This window comes from Acanthochromis polyacanthus, chromosome 6 (genome assembly GCF_021347895.1).
Source record: "Acanthochromis polyacanthus isolate Apoly-LR-REF ecotype Palm Island chromosome 6, KAUST_Apoly_ChrSc, whole genome shotgun sequence".
Classification (NCBI taxonomy): Eukaryota; Metazoa; Chordata; class Actinopteri; family Pomacentridae; genus Acanthochromis; species Acanthochromis polyacanthus.
Window position 1 is genome coordinate 3,251,564 of NC_067118.1, and position 19,982 is coordinate 3,271,545.

Here is a 19,982-nt window from a genome sequence, read left to right on the forward strand (position 1 = left end):
CACATAAAAAGTGAAGTGTAATATGACTACCTGTGACAACACCGCACATCGCTTGATCTAATTTATTTTTTTATTCTGGTGTTTAAAAGTTGAAGTGTCTGTTTGTGTTCCAAGGAGCTGCAGAAATATTGTCTAAAGAAAAGACACCTAAATCCCAGCACTGTGGAAAAAGTCTCATATTTTTGTATAAAATCAAATAAAATGCTGTCCCTACTTTTGTTTTTCACTGGTACCACAAATACATTTTATTTATGTCGCCCTTATTACAATTAAAAGCATTTAAACACTTTAAAGAAAACCAGAACCTGACTGTAATCAAACAGTCAAACTACAGATCTCAGATCTTTCCCCATTTGTTTCCACTTTCCTCTTTATCTCTGCTGTCAGGAAAAACAGACACTATATTAAATGTTTATTGGCATTATCATTTAAACACAATTCAAAGCTTCACATAGCAAAGCCAGTGTGTCATTTAGGCACTCTGCCTGTTTTACTTTTATTTGTCCACTTGATGGCGCAGTAGAGCAAAAGAAGCACCATGAAGCTTCGACCCATGAATGAACCAACTGGATGGAAAGCCTCAGTGCTTCATGGAGCTTCATCTGAACATCACTACTGTCAAATGATGTGTGGACAAAGGTAACTGAACTGTAGAAAACAGAAATGAAAAGAAATCCAAGGAACTAAGAAAGCCAGCCAGCAGCGTTCAGACTAAGAAGTGGAAAATGAGGGATTCTGTTGAAACCAAGCCACAGTCAGGAAGAACTGCAAAGATTTCAGCCACAGGAAGATAGTTTGGGATGCAAAAGACAAACCCACAAATAACTCCAGCTGAAATACAGAACCTTCTGAAAAAGAAGTGGTGTGGCTGTTTGAAGACGCACAATGAGGAGGAAAATGAAGGATAATTAGCCGCATGGTCGAGTCGCCAGAAGAAAGTCATCACCACTGATGAAGATACCTTCTAGTGTCACTCCTTTATTCCATTTCCAGCAGTTATCCATAATTATTTTATCTTTATTTGTTCCTGTCTGCCAGACTTCCTTGATTCAACCATCTTTTATGGTCTGCCAAACCCCTCATCTCTTACATTCTGTTGTCTACCAGACTCACTAACTCAACTACATTTTGTTCTTCGCTGTCTTACCTTCTGTTCCTGATTATCAACCGTACACAAACTAACCCCTCTCCACCCTTGTATTTCCATCCAGCTCCTCCCTATCCTCTGACCATCCCTATAAATTGTGCAACTCTGCAAATGTTCTGGATCGGCTCATGTTCTGTGTTGGTCAGCCCACAGTAAGCCAGAGTACCACTAAACGCCCACTACAGCAAACTTCCAAGGATTAAGAGTGAAATTTCTTAAACAATAAGCAAATGTTTCAAAGAATCCCGCTTACAATACGGCAAACAGCACAGAGACAAGCCTGAAAACTTCTGGAATAAAGACATTTGGAGTGATGAGACCAAAACTGAACTTTTTGGACACAACCAGAAACGTTCCATCTGGAGAGACGTCAACAAGGCCGATGACAAGGTCCACCGTTCTACTGTGGAACACGGAGGATCGCTGATGTTTGGGGGAAGCGTGAGCTCAAAGGAAACTGGTCGACAATCAGAAAATACTGGGGGGAAATTTGCACTCATCAGTCCGGAAGCTGCTCATGGGACGTACTTGGACGTTCCAACAGGACAGCGATCCAGAAGACAAGTCGACCTGTCATTGGCTACAGCAGAATAAAGAGAAGGTTCTGGAGAGGCCGTCTCAGACTCCTAACCTCAGTATCATTGAGCCAATCTGGGGAGATCTCAGACATGTAGATCAGCCCAGGAATTTACAGGAAGTGGAGTCCTTTTGCCAAGAAGAATGGGCAGCTTTACCATCTGAGAAGATCAAGATCCTCGTCCACAACGACCACAAAAGACTTCAAGCTGTCATTGATGTTAAAGTATGAAGAACTGAGGTATGTAAACTGTTGATCAGGGTCATCAGAGAAGGAAGTCTGGTTTATTAATTATCTACGATTCATCAGAAAGAACATCAAACAATAATGTGGAACCAACATCTTCAACCGAATCGACCTTTTTTGGTGTCATTTAGTGTTTGTACGACGTCTTTTGAGATACAGTTGCATTCTATAACATGTTTTCTGGTCAGTTTGTGTCATTTTTACGTCTTTTTGTGTTTGTTTAACATCTTTTGAGATATTTATGCATTTTGTAACATCTTTATCTGGTCATTTTGCATTTTTTTTTAACGTCTTTTTGTGTTTGTTTAACGTCTTTTTTGGTAGTTTCTGTTGTCATTCTGATTTAAAAAAGAGTAAACACAGCTGTTTGACAATAAATGGCTTCATCCAACCACTAACCATGATTGAAAGAAAGGTTATTTCTGGCCAAGAAATCATAAATTTTCCATGGTACGTCTGTAAACTGATGAGTACGACTGCATACCGTTACACAACGAATGCAAATCCTCCCTTTGAGAAACCAGTAATTCTGCTATTTTCTGCTCATAAAGTTCAGAAATATGAACTAAATGAAGTAAATAAGTGAATAAATAAATCCAGACTTTATAGGCGGCGTTCTCCTCCAGCTCCTCTTCCTCCATCATGGCCTCCTCTTCCTCCTCCAGATCTTCATTCAGAGCCAAACGCATCTCTGGACCCAGATCCTGCAGAGTCTTCAGTCCGGCTTTACACAGCTGGAAAGACATCCCATAATATTAACACGCTCAAACACACACAGACATCCCATAATATTAACACGCTCAAACACACACAGACATCCCATAATGATCGCATTAATGAATCAAACTTGACTGAATCCTCTGGAGTTTACTGAGGAACATGAAAACGTGTGAATTCTCTTTCAGTTTCACTTTATAGAAATAATTAACGACGTTTATCCGTAAATCTGACAGAAACATAAACAGAAACTGTTTTCATCCATTAAATATTCTCCTTCTTTCACCTCCACCAGCTCTCCACTCATATATTTACCACATTAAAGGTCCGTCTGATTTTTTCGTGTTCGGATTTTATTTTGTTGAGCTGAAAGCTTTAATCTGATTTTTTAAACTGTGCTCTGTTCATTAAAAACATCCTTAAAATAAAGTTTAAAATGCTAAAAGAAACGTGTATTTTCCTCTGAGACTCATCTGTACTGGTGTAGCGCAGTACAGGTGAGCGTCTTTTTAGGTTGTTTTGGGTCACATTTTTACTTTTTACATCTTTTTAGGGTCATTTTGTGCCTCATTTTAAGCTTTTTTGTCTGTTTGTGGACTTTTTGTGTCACATTTTTGTTTTTTTTTTACATTTCTTTGTGGATTTTTTGTGTCACATTTTAGTTTTTTTACATCTTGTTACCTGTCCTGCAGAGGGTTTGGCCGACTCTTATTTTTTTACGTCATTTTAGGGTTGTTTTGTGTCACATTTTTGTTTTGTTTTTTTACGTCTTTTTAGGTTCCTTTAGTGTCACGTGTTTTATTTTATGTCGTTACAGTTTCATTTTGACTCACCTGTACTGCAGAGGGATTGGCTGAGTCTGACTCCGGCATATCTCCTTTCTCCTTCCTCTTCCTGAACTTCCTGAAGTAATCCTGGATCAGGAAGGTGGCGTAGAACTTCCCCACGGTCACTTCCTCCTCTGCAGGAGAGAACGCAGCTCAGTGTGTAGTACTGCAGTAGAATCACAGCTCAGTGTGTGGTACTGCAGTAGAATCACAGCTCAGTGTGTGGTACTGCAGTAGAATCACAGCTCAGTGTGTGGTACTGCAGTAGAATCACAGCTCAGTGTGTGGTACTGCAGTAGAATCACAGCTCAGTGTGTAGTACCACCAGCGGTACCACCAGCGGTACTACCAGCGGTACTACCAGCAGTACTACCAGCGGTACTAGCAGCGGTACCAGCAGCGGTACCACCAGCGGTACTACCAGCAGTACCTTCATGAGGTGGAATGACTTCGTCCAGCAGCTTCGGCTTCATCCTCTTCCAGATCTTCTTGATGATCGCCCTCAGCTCCTCGTTCTCCTGGTCAGGGTTACCTAGCAACAGAATCCAGGGGGCGGAGCCAGAAGGAAGTTTGGTTTATTATTTATCTACGATTCATCAGACAGAACAATAAAACAAAAAAGTGGAACCAACATCTCCATCATTCATCCGAACCACTGGCTCTTCATCTTTTTGAAGTAATTTTGTGTTTTTTACCGTCTTTTTGAGGAAATTTTCTGTTTTTTAACATCTTTTTGAGGAAATTTTGAGTCACATTTTGGTCATTTTTGTCACTACGTGTCACAGTTTGTTAATTTCATGGGTTTTCAGTGTTGGTTTTATTCAGTTTTTCTGTAATTTTATGTCCTTTTGTGGTCATTTTGCAAGAGTTTTTGTGGTAATTTTGTGTTGCATTTAGTTATGTTTACATGTTTTTATTGTCGCTTTGTATGTTTTTGTGGTCATTTCATGTCTTTGTGTACCCATTTTGTCATGTTTTTACATATTATCATGTTTATTTTCTGACACATTTTGGTTGTTTTACATGTTTGTGGTAATTTTGTTTCACTTTTGGTCTTTTCATGTGTCTTACTGACAACTTTATGTCTTTCTGTGGTTGTACTGTGTCACATTTTGTCATTTCCAAGTCTTTTGTGCTCATTTTTGTGTCACACTTAGGTCATTTCATATATTTTTGAGGCAGTTTTATTCATATTTTTTTTGCAATTTTATGTCTTTTTGTTGTCATTTTGCGTAACATTTTTAACGTTTATGTTTTTATGGTCATTTTGTGTCATTTTGGTGTCTTTGTGCTCATTTTCCACCTTTTTGTGGCTCTTTTGTCAAATATTTTTTGTTTTTACCTATTTTTGTGGTCAACTTGTGTTACATTTTGGTTGTTTTCTGTCTTAATTTGGTTGCTTTGTCTCAGTTTATGCTTTTTACATCTTTTGTGCTAAAGCATATGGGTTCTGTAAAGTGAGACAATCTGACTGTAATTGGAGCTATATAAATAAAACTGAATACATTTTGTATTGCATTCAGTCATTTTTAGGTGTTTTTGTGGTCATTTTGTGTGTTTCTGTGGTCATTTTGTCATTTTTTTTATCATTTTACGTCTTTTTATAGTAGTTTTCTGCCACATTTTGGTTGTTTTACATGTTTTTGTGTCATTCTGTTTCATTTTCAGTCATTTCTTGTGTTTTCTTGGTCATTGTGTCTTCTTGTGGTCATTTAGGTTATTTCATGTGGCAAATTTATTTCTTTTTGTGGTTATATTCTGTCACATTTTGTCACTTTCAAGTCTTTTGTGGTGTGACATCTAGTTATTTTGTATGATTTTGTGGTCACTTTATGCCTTTCTGTGCTCATTTTGTTTCATTTTTGCTCATTACATGCGTCTCAGTGGTAATTTTATGTCTTTTGGTGGCTGTATTGTGATAAATTTGATCATTTTCAAGACTTTTGTGGTAACTTTGTGTCACATTTTGGTCATTTCATGTGTTTTGTGGTTGTCTTGTCGTATTTTTGCTGTTCTATGTATTTTTGTGTCGCCGTTTGTTTATTTAAAGGTGTTTATTTGTCATTTTGCGCCCCACTTTGGTCCTGGTTTTCCTGAGGACTCGTCACGTACCTTCAGTCTTGATCTTGAGGGCGGTCCGAACCAGAGCGAACAGCGTTGCGTTAAAGGTCACCATCCCGTCGGCGTTCAGAGGCATGTTCATGGCCACCAGACGCTGCAGCAGACAGCAGGAGTCACTTCTGGTTAGAATAACACTTCTACGTTCTAAAGTCTGTTCAGCAGCTACCGTCTGGCTTCAGGGTTTTACCTTGCAGGCGACTCGGTGAGGACAAAGTTTGCCAAAACCCAGAGGAGGCTGAATCCTCCGGAGCAAAGCGACAACGTCCAGATGTTTGATCCGACCCCTGAGGACAGAAAACAGGAAGACGGACTGAATATGTGACTGAAAGATGTTTGGGAATTAGTTTCTAGGATGTTTTTCATAAAAAAGGGGAAATAAATCATTTACATACACTCTGAGATGCTTATTTATCTTTATCTGTTAGAGGTTTTTGTAAATCAGCTCATATTTAATAAGACCTCATTTATAAAACAAAAATAAAAAGTCTCAAAACTTTCAAAACCAAGAAAATTTATTATAACTCCAAATATAGAATATTTCTGGAATAATTACTATTATTAATCTTTTTAATTTAAATCTTACTTTAATTTGACCATTTTTGTGGGACTTCTGCTAATTCTGAATATTTGATTCATTTTTCAGACGTTTGAGGGATTTTTATTGAGATGTTTTTGTATTTTGTTAATATTTTCATGACTTTAATTATTTGCAAAGATTTTATTCTTTAAAAAAATATTTTTGAGCCTTTTCAAATTTTCAGGAATTTTCTTAATATTTCTGGATGTTTTATTTATTTTTCCAGATATTTTGTGGTTATTTTATTAAGATTTTTAAATATATGTGGAGTTTCATATAATTTACAAATATTTTCAGGCATTTTATTCTTTTTATTTTATTTAATCTTGAGACATATTTTTGTCTTATCATTTTAAATTCATTTTCAGTAATATTTTTTGGACATTTTTTGTCTTATTTATATTCTGAAAGTTTTCAAAAATTATTTTTTTAAAGGATCATTCATGGCCTGTTTAATTATATTTTATCCCTAAAACAAATAAAGAGAATGACCTCAGCAAAAACCTTTGATTTCACTCAGCAAATGAAGAGTTTTGAAGCTGAATTTATCCAACATTTACACTGTAAATTAGGACATTTTAACATATTAAATGCTTCGTTCCGTATTTAAACATGAAACATCTGTAAAATTTGAAATGTGAGAACAGATATGTTGTTATAGGTCATCAACGGGGGAAGTTTGATGCTGATATCTGTTAAATCTGCAGCTACAGCAAAACTCTACTCAGTTTTTATTCTAATTTAGGTCAGTGAAGGTTGAAATAATTCCACTTTACAGGAAAAACTCATTTCTAAATGTAGGCTGCAGAATCCTGCTGGGAAACTTTGATCCAGATGAAACCAGTTCAGGTTTCCCAGTTTCACTTCAATCCACAGCAGTTAAATCACATTAGATCCTGATGAATGTGGTTTATTCTGAGCAGTGGTGCAGCCAGCTCACGTATAAAACATCAGAAACTTGATTTAATGAATGAACAAGAGAAGAACAAGAAGGAGTGATGATTTCACATGAAGCACTTTTAGGTTCAGGTTATAAAAGATGAATTACTGCTGATTTGTAGTTTTGTATTTTTAGATGTTCTGTCCTTTATTTTGTGGTAACACTGACCCTCAGAAAACACAAAGACATACAAGTTTAAAAAAATAAGAAATAAAGATGAAAACATGAAGAGATAAAGATGAAAACAAGAAGAAACTAGAAAAGCACTCTGAGAGCGCAGACCTCCGCCAGGCCATCTGTCTGTCTGTCTGTCTGTCTGTGTGTCTGTGTGTCTGTCTGTGTGTCTGTCTGTCTGTCTGTCTGTCTGTGTGTCTGTCTGTGTGTCTGTGTGTCTGTCTGTCTGTCTGTCTGTCTGTCTGTGTGTCTGTCTGTCTGTTAACAGCATAACTCAAAAAGTCATGGACGGATTTTCACCAAATTTTTACAGAATGTCCGGAAGAGCAAAAGTAACAATCGATTAGATTTTGGAGGTGATCCGGATCACCGTCTGGATCCAGGATTTTTTGAAGGACTCTGTACAATTGAGAGATGGTCGCCAGGCTCTTCCTTTTGCTCTTCCAGACATTCTGTAAAATTTTGGTGAAAATCCGTCCATGACTTTTTGAGTTATGCTGTTAACAGACAGACAGACAAACAGACAAACTCCGGTGATTACATAACCTCTTGGCGGAGGTAATAAAGATAAAACATGAAGAGATGAAGATGAAAACATGACTCATCATTACTTGGCCTCCGGATCGTACTCAGACCAGATCCTCTTGAACTCGTCCAGGTGATGCGGCCCCAGAATCGACCAATCACGCGTCAGATAGTCGAAGTTGTCCATGATGACGGCGACGAACAGGTTGATGATCTGAAGAGCAGAAAGATGAACAAACGAACACCAGGTGGCGCCGTGAACGTCTGGAAACATCAGGTGATCAGACACACCTGGGCTTCATTTATAAAGCTCATGTACGCACAAAACAGGGCTCGAAAGTTACGTACGCCACTTTCTACGCCAGGGGTCACCAACTATATTTGCCAGAGGGCCAGAATTTTACCGGACAGTCACTTTGGGGGCCGGACCCTCAAACAAAAATTAAATAAAAATCGAATTTTGGCATAACATTATTATTTGACGTTTATTTTTTATATTTTTTCCATTTCATTACAAAACTGGAGGCATTTTTAGCCTTTATGAGTCAGTGCTCCTATCACCTGTTCCACAGTCAACCACTAGGAGTGATAGAGATATTTTGCCTCATCTCAAGTCAACTTTATTCACAGAGCACTTGAAAAAGAAACACCGCAGAAGTGACAGGAAAAGGCCTCTTAACACGGGTAAAATGGCACTCTCTAAGGCCACGAAACGAAAAGTTGATGTGGAAAACAGATCCTTTAATAATGACTGGACTGACTGCTTTAATAGTGTGGACCACATGATATTTTCTCTTTGATCCTCACAATTTTGGAATCCAGTCGCGGGCCGGATTGGACGGTTCGGCGGGCCGTATTCGGCCCGCGGGCCGCCAGTTGATGATCACTGTTCTACGCAAATGTTGTGATTTCTAAAAACAGACTTGGTGTGAGAATGTGCGCACCGGTGCTCCAACTTTGATGCTTGCTTAAGCACATTTTGGAGACAGAGGGAACGGCAGTGCTGGAGGGTGAAGTGGTGAATTGAAACCAGATTGATCTCAAACCTTTATTGTTATCACATATTAGACTTGTAGAGCCTGATAATCATAAACCCTCATTGTTGTAGATGTTCATATAGTGCGTCATTCGGCCTACGACTGTATTTGCAGAACTATGTTCATATATCAAACTTCCATCTTCAAATGATATAGAGCGGTGAGTGGCACTGATTGATTACTGATTTGGAAAAGGCCTGTGACAATCAGTCCAATCGCTGATCAAGCCGATAAATAGCGGGTGACAGCCGTGCGTAATGTGGCACAATGGATGAACTGGCATTGCTGGAAGATCATGTTAAGAATGGAGAGAGATTTTAGGGTCACGGGGATTTGCCCATGATGATGACTGGCTAATAAGCAGATTCAGACTCCCTAGAGCAGTACTCTTGGATCTGTGTGCTGAACTGGGCCGTCTTAGACAGACCCCCCCACTGAAACCACACCATCCCGGTACAGACACAGGAGCTGACCACTCGGGGGTTTCTGGCTCCTTCCAGCGTTAAGTGGTGGACAGGTCTGTGTTTTATATGAAGAATATATGAGGTTACATTTGTTGTCTAAATCCTATCTGGGTCTGATAAACAGTTAAATGATGTCCTTTAGGTCTGGATATCACAACCGTCCCTCAGCGCAATAATGCCAGCTGTTTAGGATGACATTATAAACATGACCAGTCAATACATCAGGTTTCCTTACACTGTGGGTGAACAGGACAACATTAAACGGCAATTTGCAGCAATGTCCGGTTTCCCAAATGCAATCAGTGTAACTGACTGCACTCATGTTGCTGTAAGGGCTCCGAGTGAAAATGAATTTGTCTGTGAACCGAAAAAATGTACATTCAATCAGTGTACAAATTATTTGTACATCGGACATGATCATAACAAATTTAGTGTCAGGGTGGCCTGGGTCAACACATGATTCATTCATCCTGACGCACAGCAGTGAACAGACTGCAGGGGGCGCTGTGTAAAATGCCGTGGATCAGCAGCTTATTATATACAGATACATTCATGAGTTACTTTGCATTGACCATTCATGGTAAAATGTGGGTGTGTTGTGGGCGGAATGTGAGGTGGATCCACCTGTGCAATCTTCCAGCTGGTGTGTGAAATTGCGTGCAGCTGTGAGTACGCAGTTTTATAAATCAGGGGCGAAGGGCATACGCCCATTTCAGACTTTCAGCGTACGCAAACTTTAGTATGGATCGTAGACAATGTTTTATAAATGAGGCCCCTGGACAGTAAAAGCTCTGTCTGCAGAGCAGCTCAGGATGGAAAAGGTTTGCAGTCAGTGAGAGGTTTGCTGACGTTACATATTCGTTCATAAAGATTCCAACAAATGTAGAAAAGGACTCAAAATGTGTCAAAACTGACTGAGACTTTATTCTGAACATTTCTGAGTCATTTTGAACAATTTCTCAGTAATTTCAGACAAGTTCAACTATTTTTAAACCAGTTTTACTCATTCTTAGCACTGTTTCAGTCATTTTGGATGTTTTCTGAGTCATTTTAGACAAACTGAGTCAGGTTTAAAGTCATTTTGGACAACTTTAACAGACTTTAAACTGGTTTGACTCGTTAAGGAAGCTTTTTGAGCCTTTAAGCTCCATTTTCAACTCATTTTGGGCAATTTTTGAGTCATTTTGGACGATTTGTGAGTCGTTTTTGACAAGTTTGAATAATTTTAAGGAAAGTAGGATTCATTTTAGACAAACTGAGTCAGGTTTGAAATCATTTTGGATAACTTTAGCTCACTTTGTGTGTTTAGTGTGTGTTTAATGTGTACTAGAGTGTGTTTAATCTGAACAGTGTCTGTTTAGTGTGTGTTTAATGTGTACTAGTGTGTGTTTAGTGTGTACCAGTGTGTGTTTAGTGTGTACTAGTGTGTGTTTAATGTGTACTAGTGTGTGTTTAATGTGTGTGTTCTGACCAGAAAAGCACACAACATAAAGAAGCTGATGAAGTAAACGATGGCGAAGTTGCTGCCGCAGCTGAACTCTTCTCCGGGTTCGTAGTCGGATTCTGGATCACAGCGTTTCCCTGGAAGACTGGCCAGCATGATCTCCTGCCACGCCTCACCTGTTGCACACCTGAACACACACACACACAGGTGAAGCAGCCGAACACAACACAGGACGAAGAGGAGGACGAAGAGGAGGAGGAAGAGGAGGAGGAAGAGGAGGAGGAAGAGGAGGATCTGACCTGAAGAGCAGCAGGACGGCCTGAGGAAACGTCTGGAAGTTGTTGTTCCTGTTGATCTGAGTGTAGTCCTGCATTGCAATCTTCCCAAACGTCTACACAGAAGACAACACATCACTCTAATCATGAACCACCTGTGACTCTCTATCAGCTGACTTTTGTTTGTTTGTTTTTTAAATTGGTTTAAAACAGGGGTCGGCAACCCGCGGCTCCGGAGCCGCATGCGGCTCTTTCAGCCCTCTGTTGTGGCTCCCTGTAACTTTGGAAAATACATTATTCTGCCTTTCAGGCGCGTTTCAATGCATTTTAATATAGAGAGTTTTATTGTGAAATTACCGCTCTTATTTTGACGTGTCACTCCACCGGATGTGCTGTGCCTGTGACGTGAGAGCGCAAAGCTGATGCAGAGAGACAACATGGAGCTTCCGATTCCCACACGTTTCATGCCTTTTTTCTGTTTTACTCCTGGAGAAGCAACGCCTGTAGTTTCACATCGTTTTGTACTCAAGAATGGAAGGCCTGTATATTAAAGCTCCACTCCAAGAAAGACACGTCTGTCTTTGAGTCAAAAGTACTCATGATAGGGTAATACACGTTACACGCAAGAACACGTCCAGCATCCAGGCAGCAGGTCAGAGAGTCAGAGGAGTGTCGTCTTGGAAAATAGGGCAGCGACTTACCGGAGAAAAGTTATTAGCTTAAGATAAATAGATTTTACAAGTTAAATAGACATTCGCAAAATATTGATTTCCAGCTAACATTATGTAACATATGAGGTCCAGGAGCAAAAATGACATTAACCAGGTAAGATACATATTAGTGGAAGGACACAATTAAAAATGAATCTATCTAATTAGAGGCTTTGTAATTAATTAATCACGATTGATTAACAAGGGCATAGAGGTAAGAAAACGATATATGCAGTGTTGTCTTCATTTTAAATGCCAAAAGGATTTTGCGGCTCCCGGTGTTTTCTTTTCTGTGGGAAATGGGTCGAAATGGCTCTTTGAGTGTTAAAGGTTGCCGACCCCTGGTTTAAAATGACTTGAATTTCAAACTTGTTCCTAAATGAGTTACAAATTCCACAAAATGACAAAATTTGTCAAAATGGTTCAAACATTTGTCAAAAACGACCAAAATATCTCCAAGATGAGTTAAAATGGACCAAAACTGTTCAAACTGACTTGAAATCTGTCTAAAGATACCAAGAAATGTTCCTTTAAAGAGTAAAATTCACCAAAAAGGTTGATTTGGAAAAATGTCACCAAATTATTTTAGGCTAAAGATGACAAAAACAAGCTCTGAATGATTTAAAGTTGTCCTAAATGACTTACAAATTCATCAAAATGAGTCAAAGCTTCTCGTAGATCAGTTTAAAAGTTTTCTAAACAAAGTTCATCACACTGACCTGAAACTTTGGGTCAGTTTATCAGTGACTTTGATTAATTTTCTTCAATCATTAGAAGGAGTTTCAAGCAGTTTTGACAGTTTTTAACTCATTCTGGATCATTTTAGTTTATTTTGGACACTTTTGACTCATTTTGACAGTTTATGGTTCATTTTAACTCAGTTAAACTTTGTGTTGTCCTCAGGATCAAATTGAAAATGTGGAAAAAAATATATTTTTTACAATGAAAACTTTCACATTTTCAACATTTTTGGGAAATTTTTGAACTTTTTTTGGTGGAAAAAAGTAAATATTAAAAAAAGGGTTTCTTAAAGAACATTCAGGAAAAAAAATCAAACAAAATCCAGCAAATTTCTTAAAGAAAATATTACAAGTTTTACTGATATGTATGTAATCACTTGAGATATTTTTAGGATATTTTTGAGAGATTTTTATTGATTTATTTGAAAATATTTACAATTTATATATATTTTTAATTTTTAAATATTTATTTCTTGCTAAATTTGGGTATTTTTTTTAAATATAACTTTTAAGGGAAACTTTTAAGGAATTTTTGGAAATTTCTTCCTGAGTATTTTGCACATTTTTATAAATTTGGGGACTTTTTTTCAGACAAGGAAACAATATTTTTGGTGCCTGTAAATGAAGAGAACAGGAGGGCTAAAGACATGTTTCTATCATTTAATTTTTGCCAAATTGTGACGTCATTTTGGACAAGTTTAATAAGTACAGATAAAAACACAAGAGGGTATCCAGGTTCTAGCAGGTTCTCCTGGATCAGGTGAGACGTTCACCTGTGTGGACTCACCTGCATGCCGATGACGGCGTAGATGAAGAAGATCATGGCGATGAGCAGAGCGACGTACGGTAGAGCCTGGAGACAGACCAGCGGTTAGACGGAATGTTTGTCTGCAGTCTGAGGAGCTTAAAGTTCACTCAGAAATGTAGAGAAACTCAGAAACAGTGACTCAGCAGCAGCTGGTTCTGCTGGGTCACCAAATCTGACTTTTAAACTTCAGCAGGACACAAAGTTTAGCCCGATAGCCACGCCCGTTGTGTCATTAAGCCCCGCCTCTCCACGATTAAGCCCCGCCCTCTGACCTGCAGTGATTTGATGAAGGTCCACAGCAGCGTACGAATCCCCTCCCCTTTACTCAGCAGCTTGACCAATCGCATCACTCGAAACAGGCGGAAGAAGGTGATGGAGACTCTGGAGCTGTCCTCTCCACTCTGGAATGGAAACAGGAAGTCAGAAAGTTCTGGAAAGCTGGAGCTATTTAGAGGATTAAACACCAACAGAACAACAGAACTTAAACAGAACTAAAACAGAACACCAAGAGAACACCAACAGAACTAAAACAGAACTAAAACAGAACACCAACAGAACTAAAACAGAACACCAACAGAACATTAGACCACCAACAGAACACCAACAGAACTAAAGCAGAACAACAGAACAGCATCATCCTGCTTCAGTGTTTGACTCACGCTGAACTCGGTCACCACGATGTCCACGACGCTGCCGACTACGATCAGAGCATCAAAGGAGTTCCAGGCGTCCACAAAATAATGCTGCAAGGAACCACATGAGAACACATGGAACCTCTGTTCACCTGAGTAACACCAGCAGTAACAGCTGCAGTCAGAGCAGCAGCGCCCCCTGCTGGCTGGAGGCCTCAGCAGCTGCTCCACATTTCAACACAGGAACACCAACACAGAGCTGGGTCCAGGTTTGTCACTTTTAATGGACTTTTTCCATCATTTTAGAACTTCATAGGAACTTCATTAACCCTAAAAACTCTAAAAGACCTTTCAACTTATTCAGAACATCGAAAACCCTTTTCAAATTTACTCCCAAAAACTTAACCAAAATGACAGAAACTTATTCAAAATGCCTCAAGGCTGTTCCAAAAGGATCTTAAAATTTTCATAAAGTTGGACCAAGAAGACTTGATGTGTCCAAAAATCAACTCAAAATTCTCCCTTAAATCTGTTTAAAATGCCCCAGAGCCTTCCCAAAAGAGACATAAATCCTGTCCAGAATGATTCAAAACCTGTTCTAAATGAGTTAGAAAAATAACTTGGACTCATTTAGCAGATATTTAGAAAATGTTTGGTTATATTTGTTATTGTTTGGACAGGTTTTGTGCCATTTCTGGATAATTTTTGAGGCATTTTAGACAATTTTGAGAGACTTTGGACAGTTTTTTGTTGTTTCTGACAACTTCTAAGTCATTGTAGTTCCATTTTAAACAAATTTAGCCTCTTTTTAAAATAATTATGGACAAGTTTTTGTTTTAGTCTATATTTTAGGTTTTTAATCTAGAACATATTCTGTTTCACTGTACACACATTTTTTTTTTATTTGGGAGACGTTTTGAGTCATTTTGGACAAATTCTTGGGGTGATTTTGAACTTTTTGCTGTTTGGGTGCGTTTGTTTTCCTCACCCTGAGTCTGAGCGCCAGCAGCTTCAGCAGCATCTCCACGGTGAAGAGTCCGGTGAAGACCATGTTGAGGATGTCCATGATGTAGCTGAAGGTTTTGGACTGTTCGTAGTGCTGCAGGTCAGAAACACCGTCAGAGAGGCCAGATTTAACGAAGCGTCAGCGATTAGAGATGAAGCTTAACGTTACCGACCTGCACAGCCAGAGTGACGGTGTTCAGCAGGATCAGGACGAACATGACGTACTCGAAGCCCGTCGAGTTGATGATGGACCAGAACTTGTACTGAACCGGGTTCTTGGGGATGTAGAGCTTCAGCGGCTGAGCTTTCAGAGCGTATTCAACACACTGACGCTGCAGAAATACGTAAAAAACACGACTTAGTTTATGAATTAAACTGTGCTGTATTAAAAGGTTTTATCTCTAAACACCAGCTTTTTCAAACTCACGTCTTTCACTCTCATTTTGGTCGTAGTTTTTGTTTTGGAACAGAATGTCAGTTGTAGTTTTGCAGTTTGCTGAGTTATTTAGTGTCTGTGAAGCTGCACAGAGTTCATGTAGAAAACTTCCTAAAACTACGTGAAAACTGACTAAATGTGTCCTCAGGCTTTGTGTTTTTTATCGAAAGAAATTAAAACCAAATACAAAATGAAAACAAAAATTAAGGCTAAAATGGCAAAGTACCATTTGAAAATCATGATCAAAAACCGTTTTTTAAAGACAAAAGCAGATAAAAACAGATTTTTTGGTGGAAAAAGGCTGTGAAAGTTTTATAGTCCTGTTTGACACATTTTTCTGTTTTTGACAGTTATTTTTGTCATTCTGTTTACTGTTTTTACTCACATCAATGCATTTCACTGCACATTATACTTTGTATAATTGTGTTTGTGATAAATTAAGGTCTTGAATCTTGATTTTAGTATTGTATAATTTTGGACAAGGTTTGTCATTTTGCTGAAGTTTTGATTCATTTTGTAAAGACTTTTGGCGCTTCGGACAAATTTTTGGAGTCATTTTGCAAAAGAATTTTAAACTGTGACTTTTGAGATCACAGTTTTTCAGACTTTCAGTGTTAGTCTTTGGGTGCGTTTGGTTTTGGCTGAAACAGTCCTGACGGGACGTAGTTTGTTCTGGCTGACAGGTGAGTTTACCTGGTTCTTGTCCAGCTCACAGTTCTTGTACTCCTGCTCTCCCTGCTCCCTGAAGGTGATGATGACGAAACCCACGAAGATGTTCATCATGAAGAAGGCGATGATGATGATGTAGACGATGAAGAAGATGGAGATCTCCACCCTGTAGTTGTAGATGGGACCAGAGTTCTCTCCATTGGCGTCGATGGCTTTGTACAGCAGCCTGGAGACACACGGTGAAATGTCTACGTGTGCTGATGACGAGGTTCAATAAAGTTTTCCTCTTTGAATACTCACGCTGGCCAGCCCTCGAAGGTGGAGACGGTGAACAGCGCCATCATCCCCATCAGCACATTGTCGAAGTTAAAGTCGCTGTTCACCCAGATTCGCTCTCTGACCATCGGGTGGCTCACATCGCCGTCTTTGTAGACCACGAACGTTCCTCTGAAACCACAGATCAACATTAAAACAACCTTCTAATAGAACCAGAACCTTCATACAACCTTTATATAACCTTTTCACCAGGAACATTCTTCTACAACCACAGATCAACATTAAAACAACCCTTAAATTAAACCTTAATACAACCTTTACACCAAAAATGTTCTTCTCAAACCACATATTAACATCAAAACAACCTACAAACACAGCCAGAACCTTCAAACAACCTTCTACCAATGTTATAGCAAACTTCCACCAACCTTCGATCATCCATCCTCTAACCTTCCTCCAACCTTGCTACAATGTTACATCAACGTTCCTCCAACCTTAACCCCAACCTTCCATCAACTTTTCTCCAAAGTTACACCAATCTTACATCACATTTCCTCCAACAGTTCTTGTTGTGAAACATGGTGATATGAGATCCCAGAATCAGCCACAAGGGGGAGACTGACAGAACAACAGCTGTTGTTGTTCAGTTCCTTTAAAGTGGAGGTGTCCATGCTGTCAGTGAATGGTAGAAGTGTGCGAGTTTCCACCAACCTTCTGCCAACTTTCCGATTACCTGACTAAAACCTTTCTCAACCCTTACACCAACATTCTTCCAAAGTTACACCAATTTTACACCAGCTTTCCTCCAACCTTCCACAACCTTCCTCCAATTTTAGACAAATGTTCCACTAACCTTCCTCCTATCTTCCTACAACATACCTCCAATAACCTTTCTCAAACCTTACACCAACCTTCCTTCAAAGTTACACCAATCTTTCAGTAACTTTTCTCAAATCCTTCTTTAACGTTATTCTAGCCTTACACAATCTTCTTCCTATCTTCATCTAACGTTCTCCACATTTCCACCAACCTTCCTTCAAAGTTACACCAATCTCACACCAGCTTTCCTCCAACCTTACATCAATCTTTCTCCACCTTCAGGCAAATGTTCCTCCAACCTTCCTCCAACTGTGATAAAAATGAATCCATCAAATCATTTTGTCACAGCAGAAAAAACCTTTGACTGAATTAAAATGTAATCCTGATTTATAAATCAGAATCCAATTAGAACCGACTAAAATCAGAATCAAACCAGTTTAAATCTTAACACAAAGAATTACAACATAACATCAACAATGAGTCAACAGAAGTTGAGTATTTCAGACAGAAGCTGCTTCAGGATGTGAAGCATGGATATGAAACTTACTTGCACTGTTCCGGAGTGTGTTTGGCTTCGTCTGTGCAGCGATAAAATTTACCCTGAAAACCAACAGTAGAACATTCAAACATTCAACAATTCGTTCAACAATTTACAACACAGGAAAGAAGTTCTGTTTTTGCTATTAGAGGATCATCTAGAACTTAAACTGAATCATCAGCAGGTTCTAAGACATTTAGTTTAACCAGACTAAAGATCTCCTGAACCTACATGAAAGGAACTCTAATGTTCTGGACAGGTCTTTATAAAACCAGAACGTCTCGACTCACCTTGAACAGTTGGACTCCGATGCAGGCGAACATGAACTGCAGAAGAGTTGTGACGATCATGATGTTTCCGATGGTCCTGATGGCCACGAACACACACTGGACCACATGCTGCAACACATCGATAATCAATAATCAGTTAAACAATCAGTCAGGGAGTGTTGATAGATCAGTGCGGTACAATTTCCTGAAGGATTGGAACCTGACTTCAGCATTTAGTTTGAAACACATCCAGGTTCCAGGTGTGATAATGGCAGATATGTTGAGGTTCCAGGTGTTACCTTGAGTCCTTTGGCTCTGTTGATGGCCCTGAGAGGTCGGAGAACCCTGAGAACTCGGAGGATCTTCACCACTGAGATGGCGCTGGAGCTGCAGACACAAACACACATCTGTTTGTTTACCTGCCAGAACTAATAAAACCATTTCACATCATAGATTGCTGGTTTAGAAATTATCGGTTAGTCTGAGCTGTGGTTTCAGTTTGAAGAGACTTAAAAATTATCATCAGGACGCAAGATTATTGTTAAGAGCCATTGATCTGATTAGAAAAGAAAACAACAGCTTACTGTCATGGCTCCTGACTTTAGCAACCAGTTGTGTTGCTGTGTGGCTAGCATGGCTGCTAAAAACAGCTAAGAATGTCGTTTTTCTGAAAAGCCATGACTGCTGATTTTACCTCATGATACTGTTTCTCTACAACTAGCATTGTAGCTAATTAGTTGGTAATACATTTGTCTATGGTTAGCATGCTAGCTAATGCTAGCTAGTGATATTTCTTCTCTATGGCTAGCACAACTGCTAATATTAACTAGTGACAGTGTTTCTTAATGGCTAGCATGACAGTTATTGTTAGTTCTAGTCATACTCTTTCTCCACACTGGCAACTAATTAGCCAGTAATGCACATTTTGTACAGCAAGCTTAGCAGCTATTGTTATCTAGTAATACTATTTCTCTGTTGCTAGGATGGCAGCTAGCAATATTGTTTCCCTTGTGTTCTCCTAACATTGGCAGCTAATGTTAGCTAATGTTGTTGTTTCTTTGTAGGCAATAAAGCAGCTAATGTTAGCAAGTGATATTGTTTTTCTGTGGCTAACATGACTGCTAATGTCAGCGATTGATATTGTTTGTTTATGGCTAGTACTTTGGCTAATGTTATTTAGTGATATTGTTTCTCCAGCTTTACTACTAGGAATATTGTTTCATTAGTTGCTCATGTTAGCTAGAACCATTTAGCAGTGGGCTAGCACTGAGCTATCAGTGCTGTGATAACATATAATATTATACACCTGATGTAGTTGTGTTGCTAGGTCTACTTCTCAACAGCATTCTGGCTAAGTCTTTTAGCTTTAGCTGAAGGGTGAACCATACTAACATACTAACTTGGCTAACAACAGAAAAATTCCTGTTTATCTTGGTACCCTTATTGTTACATTGTCAACAAGAGTTCAGTGGAGGGTTGGGTTGCATTCAAAAGACCATAAATATGTTTAATTTCCAGGTTCGTGCAGAGGAATTTTATGAACATAATCTTTATTTTTGAGGTCTGATACTGACTGCAGGAAGAAAGAGACCAGAGAGACGCTGACGACCAGAAGATCCAGCAGGTTGAACCAGTTTCTGCAGAATGAACCCTGATGGAGAAACGCTCCGTGGACGGTCATCTGACAGACAGATGGGAGGTTAGATTCACATAAACATCCAGAAGTATTTTAATTTAACTGGAGGAGGTTTTACCTTAAACAGAATCTCCACGGTGAAGATGGAGGTGAAGGCGTAGTCTGCATAACCCAGGATCTACACACAAACACACTGTTAGCATACACAACTCACAAACAACACAAATAAAAACACTTTCTCTATCTTCCAGACTCAATGCTAGCACGGCCAATCAGTTTTTTAGGATAAGAAATGGAGCTAACTAGGATAGGTGATGTTAACAAATACAGCTACAGTTAGCATAACCAAACACAATTTCAGCATTTCAGCATT

At 39.0% G+C, this 19,982-nt stretch overlaps 2 protein-coding genes across 22 annotated transcripts in view; one reads left to right on the forward strand and one right to left on the reverse strand.

Annotated features, from left to right (window-relative positions):
- Window positions 1–19,982, forward strand: part of LOC127534328 (GTPase IMAP family member 9-like) — a 268,581-nt gene that overhangs the window by 90,178 nt on the left and 158,421 nt on the right. The gene's annotated exons all lie outside the window — the stretch shown is intronic.
- Window positions 1–19,982, reverse strand: part of LOC110972517 (voltage-dependent L-type calcium channel subunit alpha-1D-like) — a 74,361-nt gene that overhangs the window by 11,327 nt on the left and 43,052 nt on the right. The window contains 20 exon segments of the mRNA XM_051949243.1: window positions 2,573–2,704; window positions 3,521–3,648; window positions 3,945–4,046; window positions 5,627–5,729; window positions 5,823–5,919; window positions 7,938–8,065; window positions 10,824–10,983; window positions 11,096–11,187; window positions 13,309–13,374; window positions 13,602–13,730; window positions 13,989–14,072; window positions 14,950–15,060; window positions 15,140–15,298; window positions 16,096–16,297; window positions 16,372–16,518; window positions 17,714–17,766; window positions 17,995–18,102; window positions 18,273–18,360; window positions 19,548–19,654; window positions 19,728–19,787. Of these exon segments, the coding sequence (XP_051805203.1) occupies window positions 2,573–2,704; window positions 3,521–3,648; window positions 3,945–4,046; window positions 5,627–5,729; window positions 5,823–5,919; window positions 7,938–8,065; window positions 10,824–10,983; window positions 11,096–11,187; window positions 13,309–13,374; window positions 13,602–13,730; window positions 13,989–14,072; window positions 14,950–15,060; window positions 15,140–15,298; window positions 16,096–16,297; window positions 16,372–16,518; window positions 17,714–17,766; window positions 17,995–18,102; window positions 18,273–18,360; window positions 19,548–19,654; window positions 19,728–19,787 (2,256 nt within the window).